General features: G+C 40.7%; 1 protein-coding gene across 2 annotated transcripts in view; it reads right to left on the reverse strand.

Moving 5' to 3' along the window:
* Nucleotides 1-16,394, reverse strand: part of adamtsl2 (ADAMTS-like 2) — an 88,577-nt gene that overhangs the window by 13,214 nt on the left and 58,969 nt on the right. For both annotated transcript variants that reach the window (XM_063073153.1, XM_063073154.1), the window contains 3 exons: nt 14,185-14,398; nt 6,624-6,779; nt 2,273-2,443 (listed from right to left, as the gene is read on the reverse strand). In XM_063073153.1, the coding sequence (XP_062929223.1) occupies nt 2,273-2,443; nt 6,624-6,779; nt 14,185-14,398 (541 nt within the window). The remainder of the gene's footprint in view (nt 1-2,272; nt 2,444-6,623; nt 6,780-14,184; nt 14,399-16,394) is intronic.

Below are 16,394 nucleotides of genomic sequence, written 5' to 3' on the forward strand. Positions count from 1 at the left end.
TTCAGGGCAGGCATCCCTGGAAGTAATCCAAATTCACAAACAAGAGAATATCTGCAGAATCTGGAAATCTGAGCAACACACACAAAATGCTGGAGGAACTCAGTAGGCCACGCTACATCTGTGGAAAAGAGTACAGTTGACATTTTGGGCCAAAACCCTTCAGCAGGACTGGAGAAAAAAAAAGCTGAGTAGATTTAAGAGGTGTGAGGAGGGGAGAAAGAAACAAGGTGGTAGATGAAACCTGACGGGGGAGGGATGAAGTAAAGAGCTGGGAAGATGATTGGTGAAAGAGACAGAAGACCATGGAAGAAAGAAAAGGGGAGAGAAGCATGGAGTTAGGTGATGAGCAGGCAAGGAGATAAGGTGAGAGGGAAGGGGAGGTGGGAAATGGTGAAAGGGGTGGGGGGCATTACAGGAAGTTTGAGAAATTGATGTTCATGCCATCAGGCTGGAGGCTACCCAAACAGAATACAAGGTGTTATTCCTCCAACCTAAGTGTGGCATCATCACGACAGTGGAGGAGGCCATGGCTGGACATATTGGAATGGGTATGGGAAGTGGAATTAAAATGGATGGCCACTGTGAGATCCTGCTTTTTCTGGTAGGTGCTTGGAGAAGTGGCGTCCCAATCCTGATGCTCCTCCTCCCTTTTCTTTTTTCCATGGTCTTCTGTCTCTTTTGCCATCAACTGCCCAGTTCTTTACTTCATCCCTCCCCCTCCCAGTTTCATCTACCACCTTGTGTTTCTCTCTCTCTACCCCCCATCTTTAAATCTACTCCTCAGCTTTTTTTCTCCAGTTGTGCCAAAAGGTATTGGCTGAAACATTGAAGGTACTCATTGCCATAGACGCTGCCTGGCCTGCCGAGTTCCTCCAGCATTTTGTGTGCGTTGCTCGGATTTCCAGCATCTACAGATTTTCTCTTGCTTGTGATTGAATTTGTAGAATTCTCTGCCCAGAGAAGCAATAGAGGTCAACTTATTAAATATACTTAAGACACAGATTTTTGCATAGCAGGGGAATTAATGGTTATGGGGAAAAGGTGGAGCTGAGTCCACGGCTATATCAGCCATTATCTTATTGAATGGTGGAGCAAGGTTTGATGGCTTTCTCCTGCTCCTATTTCTTTAATTCTTATGTAAAAAGATTCTGACTATATGCCCTATGTACACCTCTTATAATTTTATATATTTCTTTCTGGTCCTGCTCATCCTCCTTCACTCCTGAAAAACAAAATAACCATCATCTCCCCATATCTAAAGTCCGCCAATTCAAGCAATGTTTTGGTGAAACTTTTCTCCAGCAAAGCCATATCCTTCCTACATCTCAAAAGTTATTTCAGTGGATATAAAGCACTATAGCATTTACAGAAGTAGTGAAAGACCCTTTACTACGGCATTTGGATACCCATTACAATTCTTCACAATAGACGCAAATGGCAATTTAATGGTTCCGAAAGAAATTACTACTGCACTCAAATAACATCTCTTTACAAGAAAGCAAAAGATTCGCTCGAAGTGAAAACCTGTTGTGAATTTATTTAATAATTAAAATAGATTGTAATTAGTGCATATTAAAACAATGTTTCATTAAAATAATTTATTCAATAATTTAACATTTCACATGTGGTCTATTGTCCTCTCCTTATCAGACTCCTTCTTCAGCCCTTTTATCTCTTCCACCTATCACTTCCTAACTTCTCACATCATTCCTATTCATACCCCTCCCCTACCCACCTCCTTGCCCCCGTAACCTGGTTAGAGCACAGTTCCTGGCATGACCTCAAAATAAAGTATTAGTACATTTCTAAGTCCCAAATAGTGCAACAGTGCCTCAACTTCAGGTTAACAGTGAATTCCCAGCAACCAAGGTGGTCATTGGCCGTTGTTGAGCCTTTCAAATACACCTATTAGCTTGGACATCATTGATAAGAAATTGTTTACCAATGCTGCAATTAATGTATTGTGACTTATGTCTGGAATTGGAACCCAGCAGTTACTGACTGCATCTCTAGAATGAAGGCTAACTATTTCAGAGTCAGTTTTAACCTCAATCACCCAATTTATATTTCATGAATTCAACAACAGTACACAACCAAACCCTCTAATAACAATACCAACATATACAGTAATTCTACTAACTTGGTATCATGAAAATACACAGTAGAAAAAAATTGAAAATCATAGAAATTTAAATAAGAGACTTGTTTACACATGTTAAACAGAATGATAGCTTACACATAGAAAGGTAATGCAAACTATTTTTTAACTCACCCGTTCCCAATCCTGGGCCAGCCAATGCGGAGAGCAATCTTTGGCTCCACAGGGATGTATTGCATGTGGTTTTAACTGAGGGCTGCACTGAGATTCAGGCATGACTCTGCCTTCTGTGTTTCTGCAGTACACATGTCTTATCATTCTTCCCTGCCCACAAGGACCAGAGCACTGAATACATAGGAAAGAAATGATCAAAGCAACATCAATATACAGACTTCAAATGCCAAGTATGACTTCAAACTTGCACTTGAGAGCTAAACTGCACTGTTATAATTTCACAGGTAAGTACAGGTAATAAATCATAGCCTATATTGTTAACATTAAAGTATCCTAAAGAATTTCATAATGTTAAATTGGCAAATAGACTGAAAAGCACGGTGGAACAGATACTGAAGCCACAAATTAAAGATCAGTTAAAAAGGCTAGCCAAAAAATTGGACGTGTTTACTTCAGAGCTGTGTGTCTCAGTAGTCATCCCAGAGTGGAACATGATTTCAGATACAGAATTGGACCATTCAAAAAGTTTGATCATAAGCACAAGAGATTCTGCAGATGCTGTAAATCTTGAGCAATAGACAAAATGCTGGAGGAGCACAGCAAGTCAGGCAGCATCTGTGGAGGGAACAAACAGTCGATAATTTGAAACAAAACACTTCATTATTATTGCCAGAATAAAACTGGAGGGGAGGAGATGAAGGGTCCTGTGTCCTGATAATGGGTCTTAGTACGAAATGTCAACTGTTTATTCCCCTCCATAGATGCTGCCTGAGTTGCTGAGATCCTACAACACTGTATGTTGGTATAGAAAATTGATCAACACCTTTGTGCAAAACTTCCACATCAAATGATTTCATCCACCATGTTGTTACCTTTTTGGATACCTTACCAGCAAAATCTGTTCACTTTGTCTTTGATTCTCCAGGAGCAAACGTGCTTTCATAGTTTTAGACTGGGATCCTGCACAGTTGACTCCCATTACTTAAAGAATCTGCTGATAAAAGACTAAATACCCATTGCCTCACCACTGCTAACCCCAACCTGGATCAGTACAGGTTCTGATAGAAGAAAGGGATAGAAGCAGGAATAAGTTATTTGGCCTCATGTGCCTGCTCCACCATTCAATAAGAACTGAATGATTGAGAACAGATTTAATGTGCTGAAGGGTTGTTTCTGCAGTGTCATTTTATAACCTGAAGTTCGGAGCAAAAACCCCAGAACCATAATTGTTGGGGAAATGTTTAACACCCTACCTGTACCTTTTAGGATATACAATTCTTAGATCTGAAAACCAGAGAAGTTAATCCTGCCACATTTTAGGGGAATTAATTTAATGGGAAAAAAATAATATACTAAACAAGGTGTCTTTGTCCCTTCTCATAATCAACATTTCCCCTTAACTAATTTTCTAAACATTTCAAATGAGAAACATAGGAACACAGAAAACCTACAGCACAATCCAGGCCTTTCGGCCCACAAAGATGTGCCGAACATGTCCTTACCCTACAACTAACTAGGCCTACCCATAGCCCTCTATTTTTCTAAGCTCCATGTACCTATCCAGGAGTCTCTTAAAAGACCCTATCGTTTCCGCCTCCACCACCGCCACCCCATTCCGTGCACTCACCACTCTCTGCGTAAAAAACTTACCCCTGACATCTCCTCTGTACCTGCTTCCAAGCACCTTAAAACCATGTCCTCTCATGTTAGCCATTTCAGCCTGGGAAAAAGCCTCTAACTATCCACAAGATCAATGCCTCTCATTATCTCGTACACCTCGATCATGTAGCCTCTCATCCTCCGTCACTCGAAGGAGAAAAGGCTGAGTTCATACAACCTGTTCTCATAAGGCATGTTCCTCAATCCAGGCAACATCCTTGTAAATCTCCTCTGCACCCTTTCTATGGTTTCCACGTCCTTCCTGTAGTGAGGCGACCAGAATTGAGCACAGTACTCCAAGTGGGGTCTGACCAGGGTCCTACATAGCTGCAACATTACCTCTCGGCTCTTAAACTCAATCCCACGGTTGATGAAGGCCATGCACCATACGCCTTCTTAACTACAGAGTCAACCCGAGTAGCAGCTTTGAGTGTCCTATGGACTCGGACCCCAAGATTCCTCTGATCCTCCACACTGCCAAGAGTCTTACCATTAATGCTATATTCTGCTATCATATTTGACCTACCAAAATGAACCACCTCACACTTATCTGGGTTGAACTCCATCTGCCACTTCTCAGCCCAGTTTTGCATCCTATCAATGTCCCGATGTAACCTCTGACAGCCCTCTACACTATCCACAACACCCACAACCTTTGTGTAATCAGCAAATTTACTAACCCATCCCTCCACTTCCTCATCCAGGTCATTTATAAAAATCGTGAAGAGTAGGGGTCCCAGAACAGATCCCTGAGGCACACCACTGGTGACTGACCTCCATGCAGAATATGACCTGTCTACAACCACACAACCTTCTGTGGGCAAACCAGTTCTGGATCCACAAAGCAATGTCCCCTTGGATCCCATGCCTCCTTACTTCTTACGTTCTCAATAAGCCTTGCATGGGGTACCTTGTCAAATGCCTTGCTGAATTCCATATACACTACATTTACTGTTCTACCATCATCAATGTGTTTAGTCACATCCTCAAAAAATTGAATCAGGCTTGTAAGGCACGACCTGCCTTCGACAAAGCCATGCTGACTATTCCTAATCATATTATGCCCCTCCAAATGTTCATAAATCCTGCCTCTCAGGATCTTCTCCATCAACTTACCAACCACTGAAGTAAGACTCACTAGTCTATAATTTTCTGGGCTATCTCTATTCCCTTTCTTGAATAATGGAACAATATCCGCAACCCTCCAATCCTCGGGAACCTCTCCCGTCCTCATTGATGATGCAAAGATCATCGCCAGAGGCTCAGCAATCTCTCTCGCTTCCCACAGTAGCCTGGGGTAAATCCCGTCTGGTCCCGGTGACTTATTCAACGATGCTTTCCAAAAGCTCCAGCACATCCTCTTCCTTAATATCTACATACTCATGCTTTTCAGTCATCCCTACAATCTGCAAGTCATCCCTACAATCACCAAGATCCTTTTCCATAGTGAATACTGAAGCAAAGTATTCACTAAGTACCTCTGCTATCTCCTCAGGTTCCATACACACTTTTCCACTGTCACACTTGATTGGTCCTATTCTCTTGGGTCTTATCCTCCTGCTCTTCACATAACCCTCAAAAGTGCATGTAAAAGAACAGATAGTACTATTTTGAAGAAGAGCAGAGAATTATATCTATCATTCTTGATAAAAATGTGTCCTTCAAAATCAGAGGCTCTTTCTTCATTATCACATTGCTGTTTGTGGGAGCTTGTAGTGTGCAAATTTGTTTATTTTATGAATTGTCACTACATCTCAAAAGTACTTCAGTGGATATAAAGTACTATGGCATTTACAGAGGTTGTGAAAGACCCTTTATCTCACCTGGATATCCATTACAATTCTTCACAACAGCTGTAAATAGCAATTTAATGGTTCAGAAAGAAATTGCTATTGCACTCAAATTATAAGAAAGCAAAAGGATCACTTGAAATGAAAACCTACTGTGAACTTATTTAAGAATTAAAATAGATTTTTTAATGCGCACCTGTTACAATGTTGTATTAAAATAATTTATTCAATAATTTAATATTTCACACCTGGTCTATTGTCCTCTCCTTCTTCAGTCCTTTTAACTCTTCCATCTTTCACTTTCTACTGCTCACATCATTCCCTTTCATACCCCTCCATCACCCACCTACTTTCCTCCTTAACTGGTCTCACATTTCACTTGCCAGCTTGTGCTCTGGCCCCTCCTTCTCAATTCTGGCTTCTGCTCCACTTCCTTCCAGTCCTGATAAAGGGCCTTGGCCTGAAATGTCAAGTGTTCATTTCCCTCTATGGATGATGCCCGATCTGATTGCAACACATATGTCCTTACAGCAATATTGTTGCCAACATGAATAAGATTATTACTTACGTCATCACTGATGGATGAAATGGCTAGCATCTTGAAGGTACATTAAATGGACTACTGTTTTGTTGCCAACAGAATATCAGATGGATTCAATGAGCTGGGGTTCCAGAAAAAAATAAGTTATTTGTATTTCCTGCTTGTAAACTGATCAGTTCTCCTGGTTAAGTGGTCAGAACAGTTATTTCTTCTCCTGTTACAACCTGTACTATTCATTTCTGCAGTTGGAAATATCTTTTATGTATCAAGATAAAATAAAGGAGCCCAAAAGTAAAAGTCGAAATTCTGCTGGATATAAAGTATAATCTACAGATCAAACCTGTTATGGAGTTGGACTTACTGGGCCCCAATCTGAAACAGTCCACTGTCGATCACAAGGGGGTCCAACACATTCTTTCTGTGCTGGTGGCTTTGTTTTTTCATCACACAACCATTCTTCATTTGAACATCTCACTTCTCTGGTCACAGCAATCCGTTCTGCACACTTTGCTGTACACTGAGAAAGAAAATACACTAGTTGTTTTAACCACAGTTTAGATATTTAATCGTTTCTTGCAACTGCTTTTCTATCTTGAGCTGTAACATCAAAAAGTAAAGGACTAAGTTGAAGCATCGATCCATTTTCTCTGTCAGAAAGTACTTTTTTTGCCATAGGAATGGGGAATCATCTCTCTACATTTGCCAGAGTCCAGGACCATAAACACCTTTGGCTGAAGGGAGGTTTCCTAGCTGAGTAATTAGGAATATAATAAGAATATTTTAGATTATTTTGCTATTTTGCATTAAATATGTATGATATGCTGTCAAAAGAAAAATGCAGATATCTTACTCTCTACTTATAACAGCACATTAGCAGAAGTCATGGCTGATGAAAACGACTCTACAATCTTTGGCGTAAATAATGGAATCAGAGCAAGGACATGGAATCGTACCATTACTGTTCAGTAATCTACGCTCACTGATGTCATCTTCCAAAATGACAACCTTACTATTCCAATTCAGTTTTGCACAAAGTACATTTTTGATTATCAGTAATGAAACTCAAAAACTACAGAGCCCAGCTGTCTAAGACATCTTTTTAGACATATGAAGATATACAAAAAAACTATACTTTTTTTTGCAGGAGCTGTGCTATGGGGACATATTAACCACCAGTCTGAAGGAAACAGAAGGATTCAGTTTGAATTTCAAGACTAATGATCATAATCAGTAATTAGTTGACAAGTTTGTACTCAAGGAAGTGTCTTTCATCACATTGTTATTTTGCTCTTTCAAAGATCAAAAGTTCAAAGTCAAAATAAATTTATTATCAAAGTACATATATGTCACCATATATAGAGCCCTGAGATTAATTTTCTTGTGGGCATTCACAGTAAATGCAAAGCAACACCATAGAGTCAACGAAAAAGCACACAAGACAAACAGCCAATATACAAAAGGCAACAAGCTATGCAAATATAAAATAAAAATAAATAAACATTGAGAGCATGAGATTAAGAATCCTAGAAAATGAGTCCATAGATTGTGGCAGCAGTTCAGTGCTGGGATGAATGAAACTTAATTAAGTTATCCCCTCTAGTTCAAGAGCCTGATGGCTGAAGGGTAATAACTGTTCCTGAACCTCTTTTCTGATGGCAGCAGTGAGAAGAGAGAATGACCTCTTATGTGCGCATGCGTCAGTCGTGCATGCAGCCTGTTACAGTCATTCCGATCAGTATTCTTACTTTTTTCTTCTTACTTTTTAAACTTACGTTTTCTTTTTTCCCCCCATGGTAACACGTCAAAGCTGCACCCTCTCTAACATGCTGGTAGAGAGTGTTTTATTTGGGTTTTTAGCGCTGGAAATAGTTACATCCCGACATGTCTCATTAGCAGGACAGAAGCATGGTCGCATTGTTTATTCCAGGGACCAGTTGCTTGCGCTTATGCTGGCCGGTTTAGCGAGCAGTGCAGCGGACACCCCTGCTGAAATCTGAAGGAAAACACACAGAGGATGCAGAGGGGGATCACAAAGGCGAGGAAAGAGGACTGGGTCAAGACAACAGAGACTTTTGGAGAAGAGGAGTTCAGTGGGTAATAAAATGGACGAGTTCACGGCGCTAGCCAGGTGTCACAGAACATTTCGGGAGTGCAGTATTATGTGTTTCACTGGAACGGGGCTGCACGAGGACATACTCGATCAAAACTTTTCCATGGACGACTTCCAGACCGTTCGGGCTGACCGGAAGTGCACTGAGAGTGGTAAGCGTAAAGGAGTTGGGGGCTTGCTGTTCTGGTTAACAGATAGTGCCATCTGGGTCATATTACGATCGAGGAACGTGTTTGTAGACCGAATATTGAACTTTTTACTGTTGGACTTCGGCCATATTCCATCGAGATACAACACTGGGCAGCACGGAAGGTCGTTCCTGCCTGTGGCCATTGAACTTGCAGCTCCTCCCATGGAGGGTCAGACACCCTGAGCCAATAGACTGGTCCTGGACTTATTTTCCATCTGGCATAGTTTGCATTTTGTTGTTTGATTGTTTGTGGTTTTTGTATTGCTATATTTATGCTCTATTCTTGGTTGGTGCAGCTGTAATGAAACCCAATTTCCCTCGGGATCAATAAAGTATATCTATCTATCTATGACCTGGATGGTGGGGGGTCCTTGATGATGCATCCTTCTTTCCTGTGACACTATTCCTTGTAGATGTGCTCAATAGTGGGGCCAGATTTAACTAAGAAATTAGGGGCATTGCTGTGCTTTTTTTGTAATGTGCTGGGCCCAGAACAGATCCTCTAAGATGATAACATAGTCATACTTTATTGATCCCAGAGGGAAATTGGTTTTCGTTACAGTTGCACCATAAATAATAAATAGTAATAGAACCATAAATAGTTAAATAGTAACATGTAAATTATGCCAGTAAATTATGAAATAAGTCCAGGACCAGCCTATTTGCTCAGGGTGTCTGACCCTCCATGGGAGGAGTTGTAAAGTTTGATGGCTACAGGAAGGAATGACTTCCTATGATGCCCTGTGCTGCATCTCGGTGGAATGAGCCTCTGGCTGAATGTACTCCTGTGCCCACCCAGTACATTACGTAGTGGATGGGAAACATTGACCAAGATAGCATGCAACTTAGACAGCATCCTCTTTTCAGACACCACCGTGAGAGTCCAGTTCCATCCCCACATCACTGGCCTTATGAATGAGTTTGTTGATTCTGTTGGTGTCTGCAACCCTCAGCCAGCTGCCCCAGCACACAACAGCAAACATGATCGCACTGGCCACCACAGACTCGTAGAACATCCTCAGCATCGTCCGGCGGATGTTAAAAGGACCTCAGTCTCCTCAGGAAATAGAGACAGTTCTGACCCTTCTTGTAGACAGCCTCAGTGTTCTTTGACCGGTCCAGTTTATTGTCAATTCGTATCCCCAGGTATTTGTAATCCTCCACCATGTCCACACTGCCCCCCTGGATGGAAACAGGGGTCACCGGTACCTTAGCTCTCCTCAGCTCTACCACCAGCTCCTTAGTCTTTTTCACATTAAGCTGCAGATAATTCTGCTCACACCATGTGACAAAGTTTCCTACCATAGCCCTGTACTCAATCTCATCTCCCTTGCTGATGCATCCAACTATGGCAGAGTCATCCGAAAACTTCTGAAGATGACAAGACTCTGTGCAGTAGTTGAAGTCTCAGGTGTAAATGGTGAAGAGAAAGGGAGACAAGATAGTTCCCTGTGGAGCCCCAGTGCTGCTGATCGCTCTGTTGGACACATAGTGTTGCAAGCACACGTACTGTGGTCTGCCAGTCAGGTAATCAAGAATCCATGATACCAGGGAAGCACCCACCTGCATCGCTGTCAGCTTCTCCCCCAGTAGAGCAGGGTGGATGGTGTTGAACGCACTTGAGAAGTCAAAAAACATGACCCTCACAGTGCTCGCTGGCTTGTCCATATGGGCATAGGCACGGTTCAGCAGGTAGACAATGGTATCCTCAACCCCTAGTCGGGGCTGGTAGGCGAACTGGAGGGGATCTAAGTGTGGCCTGACCATAGGCCAGAGCAGCACCAGAACAAGTCTCTCCAGGGTCTTCATGATGTGGGAGGTCAATGCCACCGGTCTGTAGTCATTGAGGCCGCTTGGGCGCGGCGTCTTCGGCCGAGGAATTTAAAGTTGCTGACTCTCTCCACCTTTGATGTCCATTGAGGACTGGCTCGTGGACTCTGGTTTCCTCCTCCTGTGGTCAATGATCAGCTCCTTAGTCTTGCTGACATTGAATAAGAGGTTGTTGTTGTGGCACCATTCAACCAGATTTTCAATCTCCCTCTTATTTGCTGATTCATCACCACCTTTGATTCAGTCAACAGTCGTGTTGTCAGCAAACTTCAATATGGGTTGCAACTGTGCTTAGCCTCACAGTTATAAATATAAAGCAAGTGTTTTGATAGTGATTGCAGAGGAGATATTGTTGCCACCTGAGCTGACTGAGGTCTGTAAGCAAGGGAATCAAGGATCCAATTGCAGAAGGAGGTATTGAGGCCTAGGTCTTAGAACTTATTGATTAGCTTTGAGGGGATGATAATGTTGAATGCAGAGCTATAGTAAATGAAGAACATCTTGTGTATGCATATTAGCAGGCTAGATGTTTCAGGGTTGAGTGAAGAACCAATGAAATGGCATCTGCTATTGATCTGTTGTGACGGTAGGTAGATCCAGGCAGGAGTTGATATGTTTCATCACCAAGCTCTCAAAGCTTTTCATCACAGAGGGTGTAAGTGCTACTGGATAATAGTCACTGAGGAAGGCTACCATGTTCTTCTTGGGCTCCGGTATAATTGAATCTGGTATAATTAATGCTCACTTTTCCAATGTCAATTACATTTTGGGGTATTTGACCAACTAAACCTGAGATGAAAGTGGAGAACTTCTGATTTCTATAGCCATGTCATACTGCTCTGTGAGCAGCCCTGGATATGTAACAAAATAATTTCTATAAATATCTGCAGCACTTTCTTTATTGGAACTCTCTTGGAATATCTGCAATAAGATGTTCCACATGTAGCTAAATTTAATTTTGACAGCGTTAATCAGTATTTCAGGCTAGAATTGTTTCATCATACTTTAATGGCATTAAAATAACACTGAGTCTACTGCTAACATTGTTTATAACGGTATCAACAGTGTGATTAAGATCATCTCTCATTTTTCTAACTCAAGGGAGCTTTGGTCTGACCTGTTCAATGTTTATATTGCCATTGCTTCATCCCAGGAATCGACCATGTGAATTTTCCCTGCACTAGATCCAATACAAGAATGACTTTCCTTAAACATGTAGATTACGCAGTGCTCGTGCTGCAATGTTACCTAAACTTTTCTAATTTTACACTCCACACCCCTTACAACAAGGGCTAACATTCCATTGGCCTCCCTATGGACTTGCCGCACCTGCACGCCAACTCTTTATGCTGCATGCAGTAGGACCGCCCACAACCTTGTGTTGAAACATTTTGTGGTCTCATTCCACTTAAATAATAATTTGCTTTCTCATTCTTCCAAAATGAAGGACTGCAAAGGGCAGGTGCCAATTTTACTTTTACCAGCATTTCAGGACACTAATGTAGTCCCCATTAATATGTAATAGTGCATTTGTTTATGAAGTTATAAGCCAACGTATGAATTACTTCCCATTTGTCAACATCTATCCTAGATACATGATCAGTTTTAATCGTTTTCTGATTTTATTCTGCTCAAGATTTCTACCTGGGAAAAGAAATCTCCCTTGATGTTGTCCATAATGCTTTCTATTTCAGTACCTAGCATATTATGGCTTGTGATGGGATACAGTGTTATAATTGCCACAAAAAAGAGACGTATTCATACTTAAATAAGGGACCATCATGTTAACAAAGTTTAATATCTGCAGTTAATTTTACCTGTAAATCAAGTACAAAGATGTGACAAGTTAGTTGACTTTATCCATATACATGGTTAATAGTGATAGAGTTATTTTATTTTACTTGGAGAAACAGCATAGTAATAGGTCCTACCAGCCTAATGAGCCTGCTCCACTCAGTTACCGGCTGTGATTGGGTGGTACAGACTCAATTGGCACCAATTAAGCTGTATGTCTTTGGAATGTGTGAGGAAACCGGAGCGCCCAGAGGAAATGCATCTGGTCACAGGGAAAACATACAAATTCCTTACAGTCAGTGGCGGAAATGAATCCGGGTAACTGGCGCTATACCACCTTCAAATGCTTTCGAGATGAAACTTCAGATCAGTGTATGGTAAATCTAAAAAAAATTACTTTGTTTAACTGCATTTGCAAAATGATTCTATTGTTCTGAAGGGATAAATTAATACACATTAAGATTGTAATTTTATTTTTAGATCTAACTACTGAAATAAATACTGTCACCTATAAAATAAAATCCCTTAAATTAAAAGTTAGTAATATCAACATATTTAAATAAGCCTTAAATTTCATCATTTTACATGATTGAAACGATTGTCACAATATTTGTAACTCTGGATAACAACTATAGCTCTGACAGTTGTGATCATGAACAATGAAGCTAATCTAAGATCAAAATGGGGTTTGGTTAAATGGGCCAGAGCCAATCAGACTCAGGCTTATTATCAAAGACATACGGTATGTTGTGAAACCAGATGTAGTTGAATTCAGATAAATCCAGAGTTTCGCATTTTAAAAGACACTTGGACAGGTATATGGAAATAGTTTTGAGGGCCTAATTGAACTATCTCAGTTAGACAACTTGGTTGGCATGGACAAATTGGGCTGAAGAGTGTGCTTCCATGTTGTATAGCTCTGTGACCATGTTAGATATTTGTTTAGAAAGAGCTGGTCCAACTCTATTGAAACTGACAAAAACTATTTATTTCAATCCCTGCTCTATCCAAATTTAATATATTCAAATCCCACTACTGTTGGTTCCAATATCCTAGCTCTATTTCTAAATCCTTTTCCTCTCCCATGCAGCTAGTCTTGTATGGCTTGTGTCCTTCATTAATTGCTGCACAGCAAAGAATTGCCAGCTGCATTCAATTGACGTCTGTCCCATTTTAGAACTTCTTTTTGAGCGTAAACTAACCAAATGTTGCATCAACTGAGTGATTATTTAAGGGGACCTGATGTAACATCAGCCATGTAATGTAAGTTGCCGCAGGCCTGTTACCCTTCTCTAGTGGAGGGACAGTCAACATGGAGTTGTCCAGCTTCCTTTGTAGTGAGAACTAGGCCTTAAGCCTTGGGCTTATCTACTGCTGCACACCAGGTGAGAGGTGTGAAAGCACTATAGCGTGGTTGAGCACAGCTGAGGCGTGGCCTTGCCCGTCGGTGCTGCCCTCCCATATTTGAGCAGTGGAATGACAGGCTGGATTACGTGCACTTGTATACTGCCAGGAGACTGTACTATTGATTGCTGGACATTTTTGCTCAGGGTCTTGGACTATACATGATTTTTTTGCATTTATCAGCCAGTCCACACACATAAATAGATCCAGACCCATTTGTACTTTTGTTTCCTTTTCTGGTGTAATATGCTTCTTTGCTCGATATTTTGAATGTTGTTACTTGCTATTTTCGAATGTTTGTTTGCTATTTTGAATGTTTTGCCCCTTGGTCCCCAGAGGAATGCTGTCTCATTCAGCAATACCTATGTATGGTTTGAATGATAATTAAACTTGATTTGATGGATCAAAACTAGGTTGAATTAAATTATTGGCATTGAATTGAGGGGGAAAAAAAAATCAAGAAACTCAGGCTGATAATCTCTTAAGAATCCTTGGAGATAATCTATGGTGTACATATAGTAAGTGGAATTCATCTAAGTAGATGAATTTAGAAGGATGAACGAGTTATATGTAAAAGCCTGAAGGAATTCCTACCTCCGACCATTCTGACATCTCCCACTGCGGGCCACAAGCTGGATTTTTGCAGATTTTACGTTCTGACGGCCTGAAGAGATCAGCAGATTCACACATTTCATTGTACACTGAGCTGTCAAATCCTGCAGAAATAATCTTCCAGCAACGGACTATTCGAAATTGGTATCCTTCTCCACAGGTTCGTGAACATTCACTCCAACTACTTGTCTCCCATCTGTAACAAGTTAATTATCAAAAGGAGAAACCATTATAAATATTCACAGCATTTACTCAGCTTAAAAAAACAATAGGGAGCAAAATATTATAGTGTTGAAGACTTTAGAAAGTTAGCCATATAAAAACAAATCTTTGCATAACATCACAATCTCAAGCAGTATGAGGTTAAAAGATGGAATGAAAATGACAAGTCAGATACAATTCTTGAAATACTTGTACAGCATTACACAGAAGACAACTAAGGCCAATAATATTAGTATTTCAAAGAGAGATAGGCATTTAGAGATTTTTATTGAATAGTAAATGTTTTTTTTAAAAATTCAAAGACCGATCAGTTTATTCAAATGTTCCTAAACTTCAACTTATAAAGTCAATATAACGAATGTGGCTTTTCATTTCTATGGTTTTCTTCCACAATCACAAGATTCTCCTTTTGCATTCATTAAACAGGTTTGCCTCAATTTTTTTTTCTCCAGCAAATTGCTGGAGACCCAAGCATCACTCATATTGATTCTTGGACTTGCTTTTGGTGCTACTTCTCATTTAACAGTCAGTCCAGACACATAAATAGATCTAGACTCACTTGTAATTTTGTTTCCTTTCCTGAAGTGTAATTGTTGAAGTGAGAGCACTAAACATGCTGAATTCCGAGTTCTCCAACTGAAGCTAAAGGCCTAGAAATTCTAAGCTTTGTATGGTTTTGCACATTGAAGACCTTGTTACATGTACATAATGCAATGGTAGCAAATAATCAGCACTTTATTCTGGCTCCTTCATTAATATTGATGCACATGTGGAATGGAGAGCCCAGGGCACACATCAGTAATGTTAAAACGCTAAGAAATACAGTACATCTTTTGATGAGTAGCCAGAACGATATTATACTTACAAGGCCTACTCTACTGAAACAGATCTTAAGTGAAATGTTAAAGCTGAATTCAGTGTTTGAAAAGGGTGGGAGGAAAGTGGAGGATTCATCTTTACCTGCATGCTGTCAAATCTGAACATCAACCTTATTCCACATCAGTTCTCATTTTAGTGTTCTTTTATAGTGATAATTCCTACCACTCCTGTCCCCCTATTGTAGAAGTCCTTGAGTGACTCCTAACCAACCACTGCAAGATCTTTTCTGAACCTCTGCAATTCTCTCCTGTAATTGTCAATCCAGTGATCCCCTTTTACGCCAGACCTTCTTCCCTTTCCATCAACTTTCTCCTGCTTTCACTCCTAAATGATTTCTACAATGAGCTTCTTTCCTGAATGGTAGAAGGTAGTGGACAACAGATCTTGAGTGGAAATTCAACATGTGAGACCTTTCATGTCATAAGCAACACCCGAGGTACTGTGTAGACTGAACTACTGCTGCCAGAGGAACTAATTATGTGGATAAAGATGCTCACACAACACTGATTTAATCAGGTCGAAGAATATGACGATTTCTGATTACCGTCCTTTGCAGCATTCATAAATGACGAATAAGAAAGTGAAAGGGTGGCTTAATTATTTTGCAGATGACATGAAGGTTGGTGATGTTGTGGATAGTGTAGAAGAAAGTTGTGAGGGTTACAATGGGACATTGAGAGGACGCAGAGCTGGACTGACAAGTGGCTTATGAAGCTCAGGTCACAAAGAGTTAATGGCAAGATTTTTTAGCTATGTGGAGGAACGGAGGGATCTTTGGGTTCATGTACCTAGATCCCTCAAAGTTTCTATGCAAGTTTGATAGGGTTATTAAGAAGTTGTATAGTGTGTTGGTCTTCATTAGCTGGGGATTAAGTTCAAGAGCCACAAGATAATGTTGCAGCTCTATAAAACCCTGGTTAGACCACACTTGGAATACTGTGTTCAATTTTAGTCACCTCATTTGAGGAAGCATGTGGAGTCTTCAGAGAGGGTGCAGAGGAAATATACCATAATGCTGCTTGGATTGGAGAACAAGTCTTATGAGGATAGCCTGAGTGAGCTGGGGCTCTTCTCTTTTGAGAAAAGATGGA

Source organism: Mobula hypostoma, chromosome 21, assembly GCF_963921235.1.
Source record: "Mobula hypostoma chromosome 21, sMobHyp1.1, whole genome shotgun sequence".
Taxonomy (NCBI): Eukaryota; Metazoa; Chordata; class Chondrichthyes; order Myliobatiformes; family Myliobatidae; genus Mobula; species Mobula hypostoma.